This window comes from Stegostoma tigrinum, chromosome 5 (assembly GCF_030684315.1).
Source record: "Stegostoma tigrinum isolate sSteTig4 chromosome 5, sSteTig4.hap1, whole genome shotgun sequence".
In the NCBI taxonomy this organism is placed as follows: domain Eukaryota; kingdom Metazoa; phylum Chordata; class Chondrichthyes; order Orectolobiformes; family Stegostomatidae; genus Stegostoma; species Stegostoma tigrinum.
In genome coordinates, this window is record NC_081358.1 from 25,306,603 (window position 1) to 25,328,947 (window position 22,345).

Genomic DNA, 22,345 nt, shown 5'->3' on the forward strand with positions numbered 1-22,345 from the left:
CTACAGGCAGTTTTCTTTCCATTTAAAGGGACCAGAGATTTAAATGGTCGATAACTTGACAGTTCCAATGAGTTTATCTGTTTTTATGCACATTCATACCCATTCATAGTTCCACCTTAAACACCATAATTCCAAACAAGCTCATCTCTAAAATTACAAGACCTAGGGTTTGGCTCCCCACCTCTGTAATTGGATCCACTACGTTTTGACCCATAGAATGCAATCAGTAAGAATAGGCGACAACACCTCCTCCACCACAATCCTGAACACTGGCAGCCAGCAAGGCTGCGTACTCAGGCCCCTACTATACCCCTTACTCACTTAATGACTGTGTGGCCGAATTCCACGCCAACTCCATTTCCAAGTTTACTGATGACACCATCGTTGTAGGTCAGATCTCAAACAACAAGGCAGAATATGGGAAAATCTTGAGTGCTTAGCAACATTATGCAAACACAACAATCTCTCCATCAACATCAGCAAAATAAAGGAGCTGGTCATTGACTTCAGGAAGTAGAGTGGGGGCACGTCCCTGTCTGCATCAATGATGCTGAGGTGGAGATGGTTCAGAGTATCCAATCTCTGGGAATGTTGATCAACAACAATCTGGCCTGGTTCACCCACATCGAATTGACTGTCAAGAAAGCACAAAAGCATCTCTATTCCGAAGAATGCCAAGAAAATTTGGTATGTCGACAAGGACTCTTACCAATTTTTATAGATGCACCATAGAAGCATTCTATCTGGTATTCCACAGCTTGGTATGTCAATTGCCTTTTCCCAGACTGTGAGAAACCACTGAGTGTCATGAACACAGCCCAGTCCATCACACAATCCAGCCTTCCATCCATTGATTCCATCCATACTTCCTGCTGCCTCAGGAAGACAACAAACATAGTCAAAGACCCCTCTCACGCCAGTTATGCTCTCTTCCACCCTTTTCCATTGGGCAAAAGATATAAAAGTTTGAATGTATGTATAAACAGATTCAAGATGAACAAAAATATAGCATATAAAGGAAGAAAAATAAAGAAATAAAGAAAAATTGATTAACTTTACAGTCCTTCTTGTCAAGTGCTTCCCCTTGGGCCCTGGGCCAGGCACAAGTTTCTTCGCTGTGCCACCACCACTGGAACAGTGCCATCTCACCTCCACCAATAGTCCTCACTGGATTTCGCTAATGCAGACACCACCGATGCCACTGGGTACCGCATTAGCCCAAAACTTGACACCTCTGCCCTAAATAACAAAGTGAGGAGATGGATGGACACAGTAGGCCAGGCAGCATCAGAGGATTAGGAAAGCTGACGTTTCAGGTAGGGACTTTCCACCACTTCTGAAGAAGGGTCCCAACACGAAACATCAACTTTCCTGCCCCTCTGATGCTGCCTGGCCTGCTTGGTTCCTCCAGCTCCACACTGTGTTATCTCAGACTGTAGCATCAGGATTTCTTACTTTCTCTGCCATAAATCTACATTGGGTCACCTCGCCAATGCAGCCACTGCCAATGCAACCTCTCTCAGACAACGGTCCTACCAAAGTTCTTTGGAGAAGTAGGGTTTTATGACCCCTTTGCAACAGGTAAGTTTAGATCTTCTTCTGAAAGCTGATGTATTATTTGACATTTCTGACTGATGAAGTTGGATCTGTTTAAAGACATCTTTACTTTTACATGCCTCTGTGAAGTATAGACATTCAAACTATGATTTGCTTCATGCACCTCTGGAAAGAATGGCTGGTGCCAGGTTTTGGGACAGGTCTTCTGGAATTGGGACTATTTGCTTTTCTGTAACACTGCACAACTCCACCACTGCCTCAGCTCATCTTGGGCTCCTTTGCATCTTTGTAATGTCCGGACCTATCGCTTCCAATGCACTCCTTGCTGGCCTCCCAGCTTTCATCCCCTATAAAGTTGGAGTCATCCAAAATTCTACTCCCCATATCCTGACTTGCATCATGACCTATCCATCCCCTCAACTCAGGGGCCACTGAACAAAACTGGATCCTGGATTAGCAATGCCACACTTTTAAAATTCTGGCCCTTGCTTCTAAATACCTCTTCAGCTCTGTACTCAACTCTACTTCTCTCCAAGCTAACGATGCACTTACAATTCTGGCCATATGTACCTTTCCAATTTTAATTGCTCTAAAATTGTCAATGTATCTATAGATGCTCATAACATGAGAAACTGCAAGTCTCTTCCTAGCCCACTTGCCCTCTCCTTCCATCTATAAGGCTCTCCTTTAAAACCATCTCCTTGACCAACCTTCTGGTCATTCACCTTAATTTCATTTTATGTAACTTTGTGTCAAATTTCGTAAAGCACAGGGGCATTTTATTTTGATAACAAATCTACATAAACACAGGACATTATTCATGTCGACTGTCCACCTCCCTTGCGCCATGTTCCACTCTGAATTGCTGTAATAGCTCAATCAAGGAACCATTCTTAATGTAGGGGAGTTGACCATGAGTGTAGCGCTCTGTATTTGGAGCTCTTGAACAGACCTCTCAAATATTAATTCTGATCTCTCTCTCTGCACCTTCTCTGTGGCTGTAACACTGTATTCTGCGTTCTGTTCTGTTACCTGACGCACTTTGTATGGTATGATCTGATTGTATAGCAAGCAAAGCAACAATTTTCACTGTATCTCGGTACCTTGACAACAATCAATCATAGGTCTAATCTGAGGTGAGCATGATCCTATCTCCATTCGACATTAACAGATAGATACTTTCCAGTACAGGGAGATACTTGGCATCATCAGAACCAAAAATACTGACAAACATTTTCATTCACTGATCACAGAAGCAACTGTTGTTTCCTGATGCCATTCTGTAAATGACAGATTGAAGCTACAACTTTTTTGCTCTGTATGGTCCAGTGACACAATTAAAATTCGCTAAGAAAATCAAAAGTTGAGCAAGAATTTTAAAATGGATCTTGATTTTAAGTAATCAGCAATTGTAGAAACAAAATCTCTTCCTACCGCAAAACCTAATCTGAACCAATGCCGTACATAAATTAAAATTATTCTGCAATTTTTTTTCCCCTGTGCTAAAACTTTAAATTGGGTTATTACAATAATTTCACTCTTATCACTGTGCTTGTATCAGAAACATGCATACGTAGAAGTGATCCCTGAGTAAAACTGATAATTATTTGTTCAATTATGACCCTGGGTCAGTCAGCAATGTCAAAACATTATAAGCAGCAGATCAAAGTGATATACCTGCAAGAATATACATGACTCTTCCTTATGCTTCGTCTGAAGAAACCCTTGCATCCATCACAACTAGAGGCACCATAATGTTTTCCTGTTGCTCTGTCCCCGCAGATTGCACACAAAGTGCTAATTTCATTATCAGGTGTGTTCATGGTGTTTGTCTCTGTTGGAGAAGTGTCTGACCAAGGAAAGAACATACAATCAGTTCAACAATACACATCAGGCAGCATACTTACAAAGTCAATGACAAATCTTCACTAACGGGCACCTGTCACCTTCTGCTGCTGATTCAATTAGCATATGCTGCTGTGTTACAAAAAAGTGAGCCATATCAAATGTTGCTATTATCGTGCTGGGTTTCTTTGTACTGTCAGAGGCTAAAGGATTCAACGATTCCCTAGAACATCAATGTTATTATCGCAGTTATGCTTTGATCACATCCGGGAACTGTATGCAAAAGCACCCAACATAATCTGTAAACACAATTGCCACCTAGAAATGACTGTGTTTCCCAGTGTCACTTTTCAGTGGCATATTTCACCAACTTCAGCCGAGTAGAATAAATTCAGAGTGAAATATTATCTGTGTAGTTTCAGAAACCAGACCCAAGGATGGGGAAAAGAAAAATACATTACAATTTGGCTTGTTACAAACAAATCCATACAGATGCACCCATTCCCTCAGTTCAAATGTTCAGAGAAGAAGCAAAGAAACTTTAGGTATCCTTTCAAATGGAAATGATTAAGATTGGCATTGGCACAGTTACAGAGCTGTCTGTTGTCTTCTAAGCCATAGCCTCAAATGATTTCTTAACTGACAAGGGTTGTTCTTTTGCCAACAAACAATCTCGCTTAAGCACTGGGATATCAATGACAAAACATGGACTAATACAGTAAGGGTATTATATCACTCCAACCGTAATCTAAAGGTTGTTAGGAATACTTTCTATATAAATCAGTCTGGTCTATAGAATGTAATCCTTTTTTTCAATTTGATCTCTTCCTCTTACCTCTCCCACTTGAACTAGGAGATTCTTTTCCTTGGCAGGTTTAGAAAGTAACACTTTTACAAAGTCAAGGATATATCCGTGATAGAATTAAACTCTAAAGTTTCAATGTCATTTATGTCTGAATCATAACTGCCTAGAAATTACTGTTACGATGTTTGATTCAAATGCTAAATAATAAATGAAAGTATATATTACAAATGTATTAAACAATCATCAACTAATATCATCAAGTGACTTTTACATTTGTTAAATAAACTAGTATTCCACAAATGATGTGAAATAAATGTTAATGCATGTTTAAGTACATAGTCAATCTTATAGCGAGTCCGTAAAAGAAATAGTTAATTATAACAGTTAAATAATCAACAAATGATAAGGTAACCATTAGCTTATTATTTACATAACATGATAATCAGCTCGTTAGAAATTTCACTTCTTCTCCAAAGGCTATTTGTATATAATTTGTTAGTTTTGGAAACTTAAAAACAACACTCAATTTTATTCCATAAGTGACTGCAAAGCTTTTTGCAACAAAATTTAATAGATGAAATAAGATAAGCTTAGAAATGTACATCAACACTGTTTCCTGCTGAAGCTGTCAAAAGACTATAATTCGTAGGACTGAAATGAATGGAGCAGAGAGTACTCTAGCTGACCTTACTTTAAGTTGATTGACATCCGCCTGCAAGTGGCCGACATGTTACATCTTTTTTTAAGAGAAAACAGTAGCCAGATTCACACTAAATATGCTGCCACTTTTTGAGTGAAAGAAAGAATCTCAATGGGGTAATCATAACTTCAGTAAAAACTACTTGAAATTAAGCAATTTTTAAAATAATTTACTTTCAGTTCTTTACTTCGCTGCACACATAGTATCCAAGCAATGCATTATCGACCAAAAACCGAAACTTACCATGGGCATTATACAGCAACTGCATATTTTCGAACTCCAAAGCAGTGTAAGATGGGTCTAAAGCCTCACTATAATTTGCCATGTCCATATCCAAGAACGATTCAGACAGCCTCATTATGAATGTACACACATCTATGTCTTATGCGCCCCGGTATCTGACAGCACTGTCCACTAGGCTGTCTCTTACATGTTCAGAATTTTGAAACATTGCCCGCAACTAACCACGTGATCAGCTTGTATAACTTTATGTGGTGGAATGGGAGGAGTCCTTTGAGACAGCCTCATCCGCACAGTAGAGTTAAGTATGGTGTCTCCATCAAGAGTTCCTGAATGAGGTTACGACATTCATGGAATGTTTAGAGTATGTTATCATTTGACATTGAAGTTCTGCTGGCTTTCACATTACTTTGGGCACCTGAAAGAGGACTTTGCTACATAAAGCTATAGTTACATTGGAACATCGTTGTGGAGTACAGGGAAGCTATCAATAACAATCAGTACATTGGAACTGATTTTTCACCTACTGCCAATAAATCTTACGGTTGCTTGTTTAGCTCTGGTAACCATTGTTAATTATTTTTATTCACAGTGTCAATGGGAAACCAAAAGAAGTCAGATTTCATTTTATGAAATTTGACATGCGTGTACGAGACAACACAGCACTGTCCGGAAGATGTACCAATATTAATGTTCAAATTCAGAAACAAATTCAGACTAAATTCACATCAACAATCTAAGTCATGATTTATTGCAACAAATGATTCTGTGTTTGATTTGACAACCATTACTGGAACATAATGGATTCATTTCACCTCCACCTCTAAAGAATTGTGCATTGACACAAGGAGTAGTGAGTTATTAATAAAATTTAGTAAGCTATAATAATATATTTAATTAGTACATTTGAGAGTGCATTATAAAGTTGGAATACAATGATCTTCAGATGTAAGTGATAAACTTAGGGTTATTTTTGTAATCTACAGCATCATTCAAACCTCATAATGAACTCCAAAATATATATGAATTAAAAAAAAGAACATATTGAAAATTCTCAGCAGGTCAGACGTTTGTGGAGAGAAAAAAAGCTAACAATTCAAAAGACCAATGTTACCTTTTTTGTGGATGACCTGTTGAGTATTTCCAGCATTTTCATTTTGTTTCCAAATTTCCAGAGCCTGCAGCTTTTTGCTTTTCTTTTAAATTAACGTCCGAATTATATATTCTTGAGCTCAAAAGAGAAACCTGCATTATTCCCTGTATTTGTGGGATGAGCACTGCGAACAAAGCCAATGTTTTGGCAACAATCCCTAATGAGTGGTTTGCTAGGCCATTTCCGAGGGCAATTAAGAGACAGCCACAATGCAATAGGCTTCTTTTTTATCTAGCTACTTTTTATGTAGTTTCCTTAATAATTTTATTCTATAAATATTCTTTATGTATATGATGTATTTCTACATACTAAGTACAGTCACAAACTGTACATTGGTGTGGGACTTCATCAATTCCATGCTGACTGAAATCCACAAGCCATTCTCTGACAATTTCAAAGTAACAGTTTATTCTTACACTACAAGTGAAAAACAAAATATTACAGTGCCAAAAACTATAAAACTGCTTTGTTATTCTATGCTGGATATCACTGAATGTTGCTTATGCAGCTGAACTTGGAAAGTAAACATTACACTAAATAAAGAATTATAAAACACTTTACACAACTCATACCGAAGATAGTGAAAAATGCTTTCATCAGAAAAGAGAGATAATAGCACAATCTACCATGTCTGATCATCCATTGCATTACACCAATAAGGGGAACCAAGAAAGCTTCATATATCTTATCTCGGCAACTACTAAATCTATACTACTTCAGCATTCAGTCTTCTGCTGTCTCCACTAATTTTAAAGACAACTGATATTATGATAAATATCTAATCTTATCTACAAGGTTACATTCATAAAAAAAATTCCAAAAGAATATCCCACTTTATCATGCTGGGATTTAATCCTCACATCTACTTGAAAACTGAATTAGCAGTACAAAAATTAACGAAAAATGATTTGGCATTATAGTCCTGTGTGTTCTCATCTTCATTATAGGGATGTGCAAATGTGTAAGGAATACCAAACCATTTGCCTGTCCTAAACTGCTATGAAAATTTGTTAATAGGTAAAAACAGTAAGCTTGATTCAAGGTTAATCAAAAGAAATTTCTGTGGGTTTTAGAAGGGGAAGAGTTACCTTTAAAAAAAAAGTTTTAAATGACAAATTACATCTGAATTTAACCGAATGGAAGGAAAAGGCTCAACCTCCACAGCAAGGGGACAGAATAGCCAAAGAATAATACCAAAACAGACTATTATTTAAATGGTGAAAAATTGAAATGTGCTGCTCTGCAGAGGGACCTGGGTGTCCTTGTGCATGAATCACAAAATGTTGGTTTGCAGGTGCAGCAGGTAATTAAGAAGGCAAATGGAATATTGTCCTCCATTTTTAGAGGAATGGAGTTTAAAACTAGGGAGGCTATGCTGTAGCTGTGCACGGTGCTGGTGAGGCTACACCCAGATTACTGTGTACAGTTTTGGTCTCCATACTTGAGAAAGGATGTACAGGCACTGGAAAGGGTGCAGAAGATGTTCACAAGGTTGATTCCAGAGTTGTGAGGGTTGGCTTATGAGGAGTGATTGAGTCGACTGGGACTATACTCATTGGAATTTAGAAGAATGAGAGAATTTAGAAGAAACAAATAAAGTTATGAAGGGAGACCATAAGGACTGCACATGCTGGAAGCTCGAGTCAATGAATGTGGAGCTGGAAAAGCACAGCAGGGCAGACAGCATCTGAGGAGCAGGGAAGTCAACATTTCGGGCTAAAACCCTCTGTCATAACTGGCTGCTAAGATAGAAGCAGGGAGGTTGTTTCCACTGATAATGGGAACTGCAGATGCTGTAGAATCCAAGATAACAAACTGTGGAGCTGGATGAACACAGCAGGCCAAGCAGCATCTCAGGAGCACAAAAGCTGTCGTTTCAGGCCTAGACCCTTAGCCTGCTGTGTTCATCCAGCTCCACACTTTGTTAGGTTGTTTCCACTGGCAGGTGAAACTAGAAACGGGGGCACAGCCTCAAAATAAAGGAGGGCAGATTTATGTCTGAGTTCAAGAGGAACTTCTTCACCCAAAGGGTTGTGAATCTGTGGAGTTCCTTGTCCAGTGAAGCAGCTGAGGCTACCTTGTTGAATGTTTATACGGCAAACAAAGGCAGATTTTTGCGAGTAGAGGAATTAAGGATATGGTGAGTGGTCAGGTAAGTGGAGCTGAGTTTATGAAAGGATCAACCATAATCTTATTGAATGGCAGAGCAAGCTTAAGGGGTCAGATGGCCTACTCCTGCTCCTTTTTCTTACAGTCTCACATAAGTGAGTAAAGGCTATAAGAGCCACATTATTCATAGAAAAAAAACTTTAAGCAATGTCTTCTTTATTTCCTTGTGGGCGGTGGATGTCTTTGGCCTGTGCCTAGTTGCCCTTGAGAAAGCGGTGGAGAACTGCCTTTTTGAAGTCCTTGTGCTGTAGGTAGACCCACAATACTGACTGTTGGGGAGGGAATTGGCTACCTACCCACTGGGGAGCACACAACCAATGACATGGCCAATTGATTCTCAAGTGATGACATCGCCAATCAGGCCCAAACTGTGATCGAAGCAGCTCCCTGGAGATACCCACCCAGTGGCTGGGCTCTGAAGGTGTAGACAGCAATCCAAAACAGCAAGTTTGCAGCAGGTCCCCGGCCCCACACAGGCATAATGTGAAACCATCGACCCAAGAAGTAAATCAAGCAGGAGCAGCTAACATTGAAAGGACATTGCTGCAACGTCAGTTTGCGCCAAGAGACTGGCACCCAGATCAAGGGTTAGACCAGGCGCCACCTCAGGGCTGCTCCCTTGATCTCTGAGTGCTCGGTCACTTAATGCCTACTTGCAGCATCCCTGCCCTGCTGTGCTGAGCCATCCTGTTAGCAATTTTATGGCTTAGACAGTGCTCGATGCCTCTCAGTACTGCCATATTGACAATACAGCAGGCCAGGCAGCATCAAAGGAGCAGGAAAGCTGATGTTTCAGATCGGAACCCTCCCCCATTTCTGAAGAAGGGTCTCAACCCAAAAAGTCAGCTTTCCTGCTCCTCTGATGCTGCCTGGCCTGTTGTGTTCCTCCAGCTCCACCTGTGTTATCTCTGACTCCAGCATTGGCAGTTCTTACTGTCTCTGCCATGTCGGCAAGATCTTTTACATAGATGCACAGGCAGGCTGTCTGCCATGTTTGTCAGTAGGAAGGTGTCCCGGGGGAGGGGAATCGTCCTGTTTTATGAGGTGAGGAAAAGAACTTTGACAGGGAAAGTCAAGATATAAGATATGCAGGGCAAAATTGCAGAGCATGGTTATTGGCAGCGATCCCTGTGGGAGCATACAGGACCATGATGGGCATCAGGAAGGTGTAATGTCAGGGCTTAGAAGGCAAGGATGAATATTCAGGGCAAACTTCAATGTGGTGTGTCTCCACATGGAGGGGATGGGTGAAAACAGACTGTTGGGTAATGCAATGTAAAGAAGGGTCATGAAGGCTCTTGGAGGAGATACCTGGTAATGAGGTGCAGCCCAGAGCTGATAGAGTTCACTGTAAGCCATGCTCTGTGCTATCACTAACGTTTAACTAGACACTAGCTACAAGTGGAAATCAGCTGGGACTAGGCCTAAGTGTGGGAGGAGTTGGAGTCATTGATGGACAAAAATGAGGGCTCTACATCTACTGGACACTGGGGCACTGAAGGGGCAATGACATGAAACAAACTGTAGTTACTAATAATTTGCAATCCTTTCATTGTCCATTTGCAAATGCAAGCAGAGTGAATGCACTTCAGGTTCAAATTCTGGTCAATGGCAATTTGTGGCATGCTACAGGTCATTGCAAATTGAACACTGGCATCTCAATGATGCAGACATTAGTGACTTAAGAAGAAGCGAATATTGGCCATAAGCAACCCATAAATTGTGAAACTTGCAAGTCTGCTGCAGGAGACAGAGATGATCGTTTCAAATGGACTTTACTGAATGCAATGATGCTGAGTTTCAGGGTTGATGTGGATCTGAGATAGGAAAGAAGGTCAGAGAGCAGCAGGTGCTCCCTTTTTGATGTAATGTGTTAGATACTGGGCTGGCCAAGTACCTTCACCCTGTTGGTGCCCATTGCTGAGGCTGATAGAGACATGGCCCTCATTATTGAGTACTGCCTGTCTCACTGGGCAGAGGAGGGCGAGCAGTCCTCACCTGCAGTGTCTGTCACTGCTAACTGTTCTCAGAGCCAAGAACCTGTTTAATCCCCACATTTCTGCTACTCAAAGCTTGGTTGAAGAATCAAACATTTTGTTTCAGTGTTGAGATTTTTTTTTCCAATCTTGCCAGGGTATCCCAACTGGCTTGCTATTGCCCACATCATTCAGGGCTGGGAAAATTCAGCCCTGTGAACACTATTGTGAATTTCAAACCACGTTAAAATGACAGAAAGGACTGAGCCTAGAAGAATCTGAAGGAAGTGAATTAGGAGTACATAATGGCCAAGTGAAACACTTCTGTCCTGAACGTTATCCCTATTTGAGAGAAGAAAACTTTCCAGGCATTGAAAACAGCAGATCAAGTAGAGAAAGACATTAATGGTAGGAAGCCACCTTTGTGCATCTGTATTTTCTACATACCTATAAACTGCACTTCTTAGTTATCTGATGAACTTCAGCAGTTAAGGAAGACCAACACTTGGGCAGCGAGGTGGCTCAGCGGTAAGCACCATTGCCTCACAGCACCAGGCACCTGGGTTCGAGTCTAGCCTTGGATGACTATCTGTGTGGAATCTGCATATTCTCCCCATGTCTGTGTGGGTTCACTGGTTTCCTCCCACAGTCAAAGATGTACAGGTTATGTGGATTGGTAATGCTAAATTGCCTTGCCATGTCCTGGGATGTTTTAGCCAGGGGAAATACACGGATATGGTGTGTGTGTGTGTGTGTGCGTGTGTCTAGATGGGATGATCCTTGAAGGGTTGGTGTGGAGTCAATGGGCCAAATGGCCTGCTTCCACACTCTAGGGATTCTATGAATATATTCATTCTTGCTCACCCCTCAGTGTTGCGTGAGGGAGTGTAGTTGTGAGGCCTTGTACCTCTCCGTCTGTACAAACAGCTTTGTAGTAGTCACCACCAAGACTCACACATGGATGAAATTTCCAGAAATGACCAGAGTCTCAGGAACCAGATAAAAACAGTGCCTTTCAGAGAGAGTTGGGAAAGAGGAAAGGAGAGCTGAAAAGTACATATAAGGGTACACAATGTCTGCTGGAATGTAACTGAGGGTTCCATTTGATAGTCGATATTTGGTTCAGTTAACATTTCTGTGATGTCACTGGGTGCTTCAGGCAAATGACTCAGTTGAGCGTATTTCTGTTAATCATTAATACTTTATACAGCAGATTCCTATTTAAATAGAGCTTGTTTGAAACATCAAGCAGGGATCGTCATTTTATTTTTTGGTCAGACACACTGGTGAACTCTTTAACTCACGCTTGTGGTCATTTTGAGCAAGTTGCATCAGAACACTTAATTTGGATTAAATAAACTTCCTTCACTGTCCTAGCACATTGTTTAAGCCTAACCTGCAAAAGAAATACATAGCACACTGGTGTTGCATTTCTGAGCCTCACAGGAGTGACCCAGTGGCCTCTCATGCAAACTCGGAACAGAATGAACTGCCTCTCTGAAACGTTTTAATCTTTCTCCATTTCCAGTCTTTTCTCATATCAATTTTGTGAAAGAACGATGTTCTAAATCTATTCCGCCAGCCACCCCTTTACTAAAGATTTCTATTTATAGCAAGGACAATAGCCCGTTTGCAAATATTTGCACCAAAGTACAGCTAATCACTCTGTAACCAAAGCACAGTGTACCTACTTCTGCCACATGTCCCAAGCCCCTCACAGACATTAACAATGTTTTACCCAGGAGTAGTATAGTAGGTTTACTAACTCTGTGTTCTGCCTTTGTTTGTCAAAACGTAGCAACTCAAGTCTGGGCATCCATGAAATGCTGTGGGAGCAGAATTGTACTTCCACACAAACTGCAACCTCTCAGCCTGGATACCCCAAACTCTACCATTACCATTAAACCACGGGATCAGGCCTGCTCCAGTGAAGACCGCAGGAGGGCATTCCAGCAGCAATACCAGCTAAAGCTAAGCTAAGGGGGCAGATAGTCTAATGAGTATCATCCATCCATGCCAGACAGATAGGAGATTGTAGGGCTCTCTGATCACAGAATCCCTACAGTGTGGAAACAGGCCCTTCATCCAAAAAGTTCACACCAGACCTCAGGCAACCTACCCAGACCCATCCACTTTAACACACTTAAGCTGCACATCACTGAACATTATGGGCAATTTAGTACGGCCAATCCACCTACAGTGCACATCTTTGGACTGTGGGAGGAAACTGGAGCACGCGGACAAAACCCGCACAGACATAGGGAGAATGTGCAAACTCCACACAGTCACCCGAGGGTGTAATTGAACCCAGGTTCCTAGAGCTGTGAGGCAGCAGCACTGACCACTGAGCCACCTGGAATTTCCTGGGCAATTGAGTTGTCTTCTCGGCAATTCCTGTACTCCTGGAAGTCTCAGATGGTACTGATGAAATTAAGTAAAACATTTACTCATGAAAAGTTAGATGACTGAATACATAGTCGAACTACTGGGTAACTACTGAACTGACGACAAACTTACCTCACACATGCATCTACATCAACCCCAATGCTCTGAACCAACAACTACTCTGAGTAGTCACTGTCATCCCAAAACCCGAAGACCACTGACCCTGGCCAGGACCTGATAGCCTCCCCGATCAAGGCCCGACCCATGGCCTCCTACATGCAGCCACCATCAAACATAATTGCTGCACAGCAAGCCAACTTCCTGAACCGAATTGATCTAAACCAATTCCACCTCTAACCACCTCCACCTCCCCATCTCCCTCCCTGCAAAAATCAGATCTGACCACACCTGACACTCCTGCCACTGGAAATGACCCCCTTTACCTTCCTCTCAGATGGACGAAACTTTCCAATTCTGGTCTCCCTGCTATGGAAGGATGTTGTGAAACTTGAAAGCGTGCAGAAAAGATTTACAAGGATGTCGTCAGGGTTGGAGCATTTGAGCTACAGGGAGAGGCTGAATAGGCTGGGGCTATTTTCCCTGGAGTGTCAGAGGTTGAGAGGTGATCTTTAAGACATTTATAAAATCAAGAGGGGCATGGATAGAGTAAATAGCCAAGCCCTTGTACCCGGGGTAGGGGAGTCCAAAACTAAAGGGCAAAGCTTTAGGATGAGAGGGGAAAGATTTAAAAGGCAACTTTTTCACACAGGTGATGCATGTATGGAATGAGCTACGAGAGGAAGCGGTGCAGGCTGGTACAATTACAACATTTAAAAAAGTCCCAACTGCACAATAAGAGATCTATCAGAATGGAAGCAGCGCTCTGCATTTCTGAGGGAACACTCATCAGATATCTCCTCTCAGAAATGTGGGCCTTGCAGCTTTTGAAAACAGAGGCCAGAATGACAAACTGCATAAAAGTTCCACTCTTCTGAAATTACAGCCTGAGGTGCCATCCTGAGGTAATGCTACCCACAACAGGGTCACTTGAGTATCAACTGGAATTGGCAACAAGAGATAGGCAGAGCTAAGTGATTCCTTAACTTAGATCAGATCTCAAGCTTTGCTGTCCTGCTGCATCTAGTGGTGGATGATGAGAAATGTAAACAGCTCACTGGAGGAGGGGATACCCACAAATACCCTAGCCTTAATGATGGGTAGTCAGGATAACGGTGCACAGAAAAAGGCTGATGCATTTGCAACAATCATTGGCAGAAGCACCAAGTGTTTGATCCATCTCAGCATTCTCCAGTGCCCCAGCACCACAAGATGCCAGACGTCAACCAATTTGATTCACTCCATGTGATGTCAAGAAACAGTTGGAGGCACAGGATACTGCAAAGGCTATGGGCCCTGACAATATTCCGGCAATAGTGCTGAAGACCTGTGTTACAAAACACCAAGCTGTTCCAGTATAGTTACAACGCTGGCATTTACCCAGTAATTTGGAAAATTGCCTAAATATGTCCCGTACATTAAATAAAAGCAGGAGAAATCCAACCCAGCAAATTACTGCCCCATCATTCTAACGTCAATCATCTGTAAAGTGATGGAAGGTACCATCAGCAGTGCTATCAAGCATCTGATCAGAAATAACCTGCTCAGTGACACCCAGCTTGGGTTCCGCTCGGCTCCTAATCTCATTACAGCCTTGGTTCAAACATGTACAAAAGAGCTGAATACTTAGCTTTTGTATCAAAGATGATTGTTTTTACTTTTGTATGTAAGTTTTTTTAAATTCAGGATTTTGTACCTAAGATGACACCAGAGAACAGTGACTTATTACACTTTTCACTGTACTCCTGTACTTGAGTACACGTGTCAATAAAACCTAATTCTAATCCTCATTGTAATACAGACAAACACCCACTCCCTTCACCACCAATACTGAGCAGTTTCTTTTCATTATTCACTTGTGGGACATGGGCATTGCTGGCTGGGCAGCATTTATTGCCCATCCCTAGTTGCCCCCTTGAGAAGTTGGTGGTGAGCTGCCTTCTTGAATCACTGCAGCCCACAGGCTGTGTGTTGACCCATAATGCCATGAGGGAGGGAATGCTGGGATTTTGACCCAGTGACAGTGAAGGAACAGCGATATATTTCCCAGTCAGGAAGACCAGCAGCTTGAAAGGGAAATTTCAGGGAGTGGTGCTCCCATGTATCTGCTGCTGCTGTCCTTCAAGACGGAAGTGGTCGTGGATTTGGAAGGTGCTGTCTGAGGATCTTTGGTACATTTCTGCGGTGCATTTTGTAGATAGTACACACTCTTGCTACTGAGCTACAGTGACAGACAAAGTGGATGCTAACAGTTGTGTAACCAAATACACAATATATAGCAGAAATTCACCAAGCCTCTTTCAACTGTACATTCCAAACCCATGACCACAACCATCTAAAAAAAACTTATAAGAAGCAGAAACATGGAAGCACAACCTCCTGCAAGGTCCCCCTCAAGCTACTCATCATTCTGACATGGGAGTATGTAGCTGTCCTTTTAGTGTCGCTGGGTCAAAATCCCAGGTCAGGTCAATGTAGTACTCCCTGTAACAAGGTATTGTCTTCTGTCATGGTGCAACTGTTAGTTTTAGGTATAGGCCCCTTATCAGAGCACTGAGATGTGCACTTGGTGATAGGTGGTATCTCCCCTTGGTGTAGCATGACATTTATCTCCCTTCTGACCTTTTTTATGAGAGGATGCAGAACTTTTCCAAAGGTAAACAAGCACACTAGTTTAAAAGTGATGTGGCACACTGTTTTTGACTTCCTCAGTCCAGTGAACAATTCACAGAATTCCTGTTTGACCTTGTCAGGTCTATCTTCACTGACCAGATAATCTATTTGCAAGTAAGATACAAATCAGAGCAAGGTCTGTTGCTTAGTAAGGAGGATCCCTAATTGTGGATGATGTAAATAACTTCAGCAATTTTTGCTCCTTCATAGCTAAGAATTCAGGCATTTGGCCTCATACCTTCAGTGGAATGCCCCCTGTGCCAGGGAGATGGTTGGTAGTTAGCTGGAGGGATCTGGTTTTAGCCAGGGTTGGGTGTCAAACAGAATGGACAATCCTGCTCCAGGAATCAATTTAAGAGACATTTTGAGGCCATTAAGCAGCATTTCAGCAATCCAAAAATACTCTTTGGATTTTGTGACCTCAGTTTAATAAGAGATGGTTGACACACACAAGAGGTTTCACATCCTCTGGAAGCCATCGTTGCAAACGTTTAAGTTTTTGACCTGGAACTGGAACATTTCTGTCCAGCTCTGGGGATTGTGACTGAATCTACAACGAGGGTTAACTTAGCTAAGTGTTGAGCCTTTCATCTTCAGTGTTACTTCATCATAAAAGACCACAGCATTCTCAGACACAACAGATCAGCATTTGTGTGTATCAGAAAGTGGCCTTTACAGCCATGATTGACTGCCCAGATGAAAGAGAAGATGCCCTGATCCCCTCAATGAGAGGACCTCCCCCCTTTCCTTCTCCAACAGATAATCAAGGAAACAAGGAGATAATTAGATAGATGAGTTAATCCAGGCGCAGTTTATGGAAAAATAAACTGCTTGCAGGAGGACTGACAATTTAAATATTATAATGAAGTTAAATGCCTTATAATTAGCTATCATTTTGAATTTAACCTTAGTCAACCTCAGGAATCTGATGTCTAATGGGAGAGGAAGATTGTGGAATGCTGAAGGTTAATGTTGTTCCATTTGCCTTCATGAATTGTTTCATCAAATCCCACTATTGACCAGTAGTTCTCCCTCTGCACCCTACACAATGTTCATCTACCTCACGAATATTTCTGATCTGCCTTCCTCGCGTTTCTCCCACCTCAGCCTCTTTGATCTTCTGCCAGTGCAGACACTGATCCACCTTGCACACTCACAGTACACCCGCAACTCGACCTGACCGCCATCTCAACCACCTACCCACCAGACCCTCTGTGACGATTGATCTTAATGAGCCGATCAATTAGCTCAGCTTGCTGCTTGCTTGTCCTCATTCCTCTGATCTGACCTTCAGGGGGAGGAACGGAGCCCTGGATGGTTCTGGGAAACCAGCAGGCCCACTGGCAATGAGTACTTTTGTGCATCCAATCAAATTCTGCCCCACCACGGTTGAGGGCAGGAAAAGTACTTTCATCGTCAGGAACTCTTACAGCTTTTTATCAGTGAGTATGTTCAGATTGCAATTTGAAACGTTACGCCTTTCCTGTTTGCGCACAAAATTGTTAAAACTGAAACTCTGCCAGGTTATTCCAATAAAAGAAAACATTGCTAAGCTAGCTATTCATACACATTACAATATACACCCAGGCAGGCAAGAACTCAAACCTGGGCTTCTTGGCCCAGAGGTAGGAATACTAACACCACAAGCCCATTGGAGGTGTATTGCTTACAGGCGGTGTCTTTCCTTCTGCCCTCATTAGTTTAACAGTGTTATACAAATAGTATTCCAGTGCCTTTCAGCAGGTCCATTTGAGGTCCTCAATGTACTCTGCGTGGTCTTTGAGTACTGAATCTCACCTCAATGTTACCAGTTATTCCGATTTCATTTATTTCCTCTGACAGTAATTAATGGTTATAAAATTGTTGCAAGTAAACCCTATTGCCTGCCATTTGAAAAAAACTGCATCATTTTAACATCATGCTATGGTAAAGCAAAAACCTTTTCAAATTAGTAGATATAGCACACAGACCAGCAATTTATAATTGAAAGTAATTTGTATATTTGTCAATGATTAAGTAGAATGGTTTCAGTTCTTTGATATGATGCGGGCATTACTAGCAAGGCCAGTATTTACTGCCCATTGGAGTTGACCTTGAACTGAGTATTTGTGAGACTATTTCAGAGGACATTCATTTAAGAGTCAAGCACATTGATGCAGGTCTGGAATGACATGTTGGCCAGACCAGGTACGGGCAGCAGACTTCCTTCCCTAAAGGACATTAGTAAGTGAACCAAGTGACAATCAATGAGAGTTTAATAAAATCAATGACTATTTATGAGAGTTGCTTTTAATTCAACATTTTAATAAATTGAATTTTAATTCCACGAGTTGTCATCATGGAACTTGAACACCTATCCCCAGACAAGTATCTTGGAGTTCTGAATTACTAGTCCCAGAGATATGAGCACTCAATCACACAATCCTAAAACCCACAAATAGGAAATTAATGGGCATCAGTTTTAAAGTCTATAGAAACAAAGTTAAATAATCTGCCTCTTCTGCCATGAAAAAGACATTTGGCTAGTTAAATCCACAAAACAAACCCATTCGAGGCCACTTCAAAAGACAAAAAGTTTGCTTTTTAAATGTATAGGTTAAGTCAGATTTGATCCTCCTTTTTCATTCTCTGCAATGACATTGAATAATATAAAACTTTACTAAGACGCCTCGCATGCAGGCTGCAATATCAACAATAAACAGGAGATTACTCAGTATAAAACAGCAAATGAATGTCGGTGTCCCTCTTTAGTCTCCGACCACAGTGAGTACATGATAGCTATTAATGAATGCGTGAAAGAAGGAAATTAATACAATTGTAAAAATAACATATTTGAGCAGAGAGCAGAACTGTTGCTTGCATCTCAGGTTATGATTAATAGCAAGAACTTTCAAACTTCAAACAAACATTCCAAGCACTTCCCAGTTTACATCTGTGTATCTTCACATATCTTCTATTTCTGAACTGTTGATGTCATTTGAATAAACAGTTTGCAATATAATACATATGCTATGATTGGCTAATTAGCAACTTTTTGTTATTTCTGGGGGTGTCATTAGGAGGGGCTATCTTCGTAAAGTAAATGTATAACTTATCTCTCTGATAAGAATTTTAACAACTAGTGGTGTAAGTGAACAGGATGCTTCACATATTTAAAACTGAAGCATCAGGGAAACGACAATATTTTCATAAACTACTCATCAAAAACGACTACTTTTGTTTTAGATGTCAAGAAAATTCATTGAACAGAATCAGTGGATGTAGTTGGGACTGTGAGGAAGAGTTGTTTTCAGGTTTTACATGGGAAAAGTATCACAACGACTTGAGACTTGCAATGATTGTCACTAATTAACTAATATTTGCTGAAGGCAGCATTAAGTTTTTATGGTTTAAATCCTTGTCTGTGTTGATTGAGGATGTCAGGTCAGGTTCAACCTTGTCAGGAGTATAGACAAATTGGCTACAGACATCAACCAACTCAGAGCTAGGGATTAGACGTGTACTTTAGCAATTAAGTAAGACAAATCCAAATTGTAACAAAAAACATTTCAGAAGAATAACAGGAAAATCTATCAAAATATTATTCTTTAAAAGTATTATTCAGCTTTTTACGTATATAGTACCATGTCTCCGTATAAATGTAATTGCAAATTAAATTATCATTGAAATGCAAAGTGGACAAATAAATCCAGATTATCAACTTTTAGATTGGCTGTCTGAATGAAGAATAAAAACATAAATTTTCCAATAACAACACCAATGCTTTCAATGTAAATAATAAATCTCTGTGAGCCAATTTTATTAACGGAAGTCAGAGCTAAATAAGAAAATCTGAAATGATTCAATTTCCATAAGATAACTGGATATCAGAGTCTAGAAATTTGAAACAAAAGACAGAAAAATGTTAACAAAAGCAAAGTTGCTGGAAAAGTTCAGCAGGTCTGGCAGCATCTGTGAAGATTCTTCCTCAGAACTTCTGAGGAAGAGTCACTGGACCCGAAACATTAACTCTGTTTTTACTTCACAGATGCTGCCAGACCTGCTGAACTTTTCCAGCAACTTTGCTCCTGTTCCTGATTTACAGAATCTGCAGTTCTTTCGGTTTTTACAGAAAAAAAATTAGGTTGTGAGATGGTCCAAAGAAATTTTGCAATAAAATATTACTGTTGTTAGAAAAGTAAAGATGTCAAATATTTTTAATAGTAGGTCCCCAAAGTACACAAAAAAACACATTATGTAAGTCTGTTCAGCAAATGTTTCCTCATCTTTTAACGGACACCCATCATTTGGCAACATTATTATTACTACCATTCTTTTCTCATGATGCAGCCGTGTGTCAATAGTGTAATGACATGTTCTAGTGGTGGTAGCGTCCCACCTCTGAGCAAAAGGGATCAAGTCCCACCTGCTCCACAGATGTGTCATTGAATGAAAGTATTTGCTCTAATATGATTTCTCTCTTGCAACATTACATTTAAAAAGAAAAAAAATGCTAAATATGTTTTTGGAAATAGTGTCTTCTTTTTAAAACATCTTTGGCTCCCAATGTCAGACTTCAAAAAGGCATTGGGCTACAAATGGCTCCACCAGCAACAAATTTTCTGTACGGTTGTCACTGCCATTTCTCTATATTATTTATACATTTTATTGATAAGAATGGACATACAACATCAAGAGCACAAATTGTAACGATGCTTTCATAAATAGTAAATTACATCAATAATTTCATCATTTCTGGAACTAATGCATCTTGATTCTCCTCGCTCTTCTACCACAAATAACAATTAACAACTGACTGGACTACAATGGAATGGGTATATTCTACCTGCTTTGTTTAGTATGTTTTGCAACCTCATTGGCCTTTGTCTAGAGGTTTCTGTGTCTGGCCTTGGTGTAGAATTCAGAGGAAAGAGATTGAAAGAACCAATGAAACTGCATGCATCTCTAAAAATAATTATGTATATTGCTGCTCTGGTAGTCTTACTGCAATCCTGCAACATTACTGTAAAATATTGGAATGACCCCTATTGAAATTCTGGTTTAAGGTCATATTATATCTTTCTCTTCCTCTCACATATTTCAAATGACTAACTTTGATTCTTTTCCTTGTTATATGTGGATACCAGACACTTGCTTCGATTAGAATTAGAATTAGAATTAGGTTTTTTCTCACATATACTCAAGCTGTAAAGGAACGGGAGTACAGTGGAAAGTGTACAATGTCATCAACACACGTCACCGTAGAGTCATGGAGTCATAGTGCTGTACAGCACAGAAACAAGCCCTTCAGTCCAACTCATCCATGCTGACCAGATATCCTAAATTAATTTAGTCCCAACATTTGGCCCATATCTCTCTAAAACTTTTGTGTTCATATCCCCATTCAGATGCCTTTTAAATGTTGTAACTGTACCAGCCTCCACCACTTCCTCTGGCAGCTCATTCTATATCCTCAGCACTCTCTGTGTGAAAAAGTTGTCCCTCGGGTTCCTTTTAAATCTTTCCCCTCTCACCTTAACCCTATACCTTGTAGTTTTGGGCTCCCCTACCCAAGGGAAAAAGGCCTTAGCTATTCACCCTATCCATGCACCTCATGATTTTATAAACCTCCTTAAGGTCACCCCTCAAGTCTCCAACGCTCCAGGGAAAATAGCTCCAGCCTATTCAGCCTCTCCCTGTAGGTCCAGCCCTCCAACCATGGCAACTTTCTTGTAAATCTTTTCTGAACCCTTTCAAGTTTAAAGACATCCTTCCTAAAGCAGGGAGACCAGAACTGAATGCCAGCTTAGATGCAAAGTACCTAGGTGCAAAAAATAGAGAAAAACGGAAAAGAAAGTTACACCCCATTACAGATATATATAGTATAAGTTAGGGAAATATGAAATAAAACTGAAAAGATAGATATTACAGTCTCCAGACATCTCCAGATTCAGATGTCTCAGTGCATAGGTAAATTGCATCAGTACATATTAAGTATGATTTTTAAAAATTTAAAGCAAAATATACTTGCATTTATATTGCATGTTTCATCACCTCGAGACGTACCAAAGTACGCTGCAGTCACTGAAGTACTTTTGAAGTGTGGTCACTGATGTACTATAGAAAATGTGGCAGTAAACATGTGCACAGCAAACTTCCACAAACAGCAATGTGATTGTGGCCCAATGATCTAATTTTGTTATGTTGATTAAGGAACAAACATTGGCCAGAGAACCTGGGAACAGCACTCTTTCAGTACCACACTGGATTCCAGCCGAGGATTGTGGGCTTAAATTTCTCCCACCCATTCCTCCTGAGAAGTAAGACTGTTCCAAACTACAGCATGACCGAAACAGTATAATTTAAGTTAATTCAATAATGTTTTGCACATATTTAATCTATTAACTGCATGAAGTTGAATGAGACAATTGTTTGTCCTATGTTTTCTTGGTGTTAACTGTAATTCAATCACTATTCCCAGGTAGAGTTTTAACTGACTCATTTATAATGATAAATACTTTATAAATGTAAGCAGTTGAAGTTTTAATAATCTGTCATTTTTTACTTGAACAAGTTGACTTACAAATCTGGGTAAGCATCAAAATAAATTTCTTGAATTCTATAATGTCAAGGTAACTCACGAATTAGTTAGCACTGTAAGCACTCTTATTTTACCTGATAACTACAGTCAGGGTTTAGATAAGTTCATCAACTTCTATCGGAAAATCTTGACATTTGGTTTTGCT

At 40.5% G+C, this 22,345-nt stretch overlaps 1 protein-coding gene across 4 annotated transcripts in view; it reads right to left on the reverse strand.

Moving 5' to 3' along the window:
• LOC125452086 (hepatocyte nuclear factor 4-gamma-like) overlaps positions 1 to 22,345 on the reverse strand; it is a 130,646-nt gene that overhangs the window by 37,351 nt on the left and 70,950 nt on the right. For 2 of the 4 annotated variants that reach the window (XM_059645855.1, XM_048530062.2), the window contains exon 2: positions 3,235 to 3,406. In XM_059645855.1, the coding sequence (XP_059501838.1) occupies positions 3,235 to 3,380 (146 nt within the window). In that variant the 5' untranslated portion in view covers positions 3,381 to 3,406. Of the gene's footprint in view, positions 1 to 3,234; positions 3,407 to 5,150; positions 5,407 to 22,345 lie in introns of those variants that run through there. The other 2 variants (XM_048530061.2, XM_048530060.2) reach the window with 2 other exon arrangements.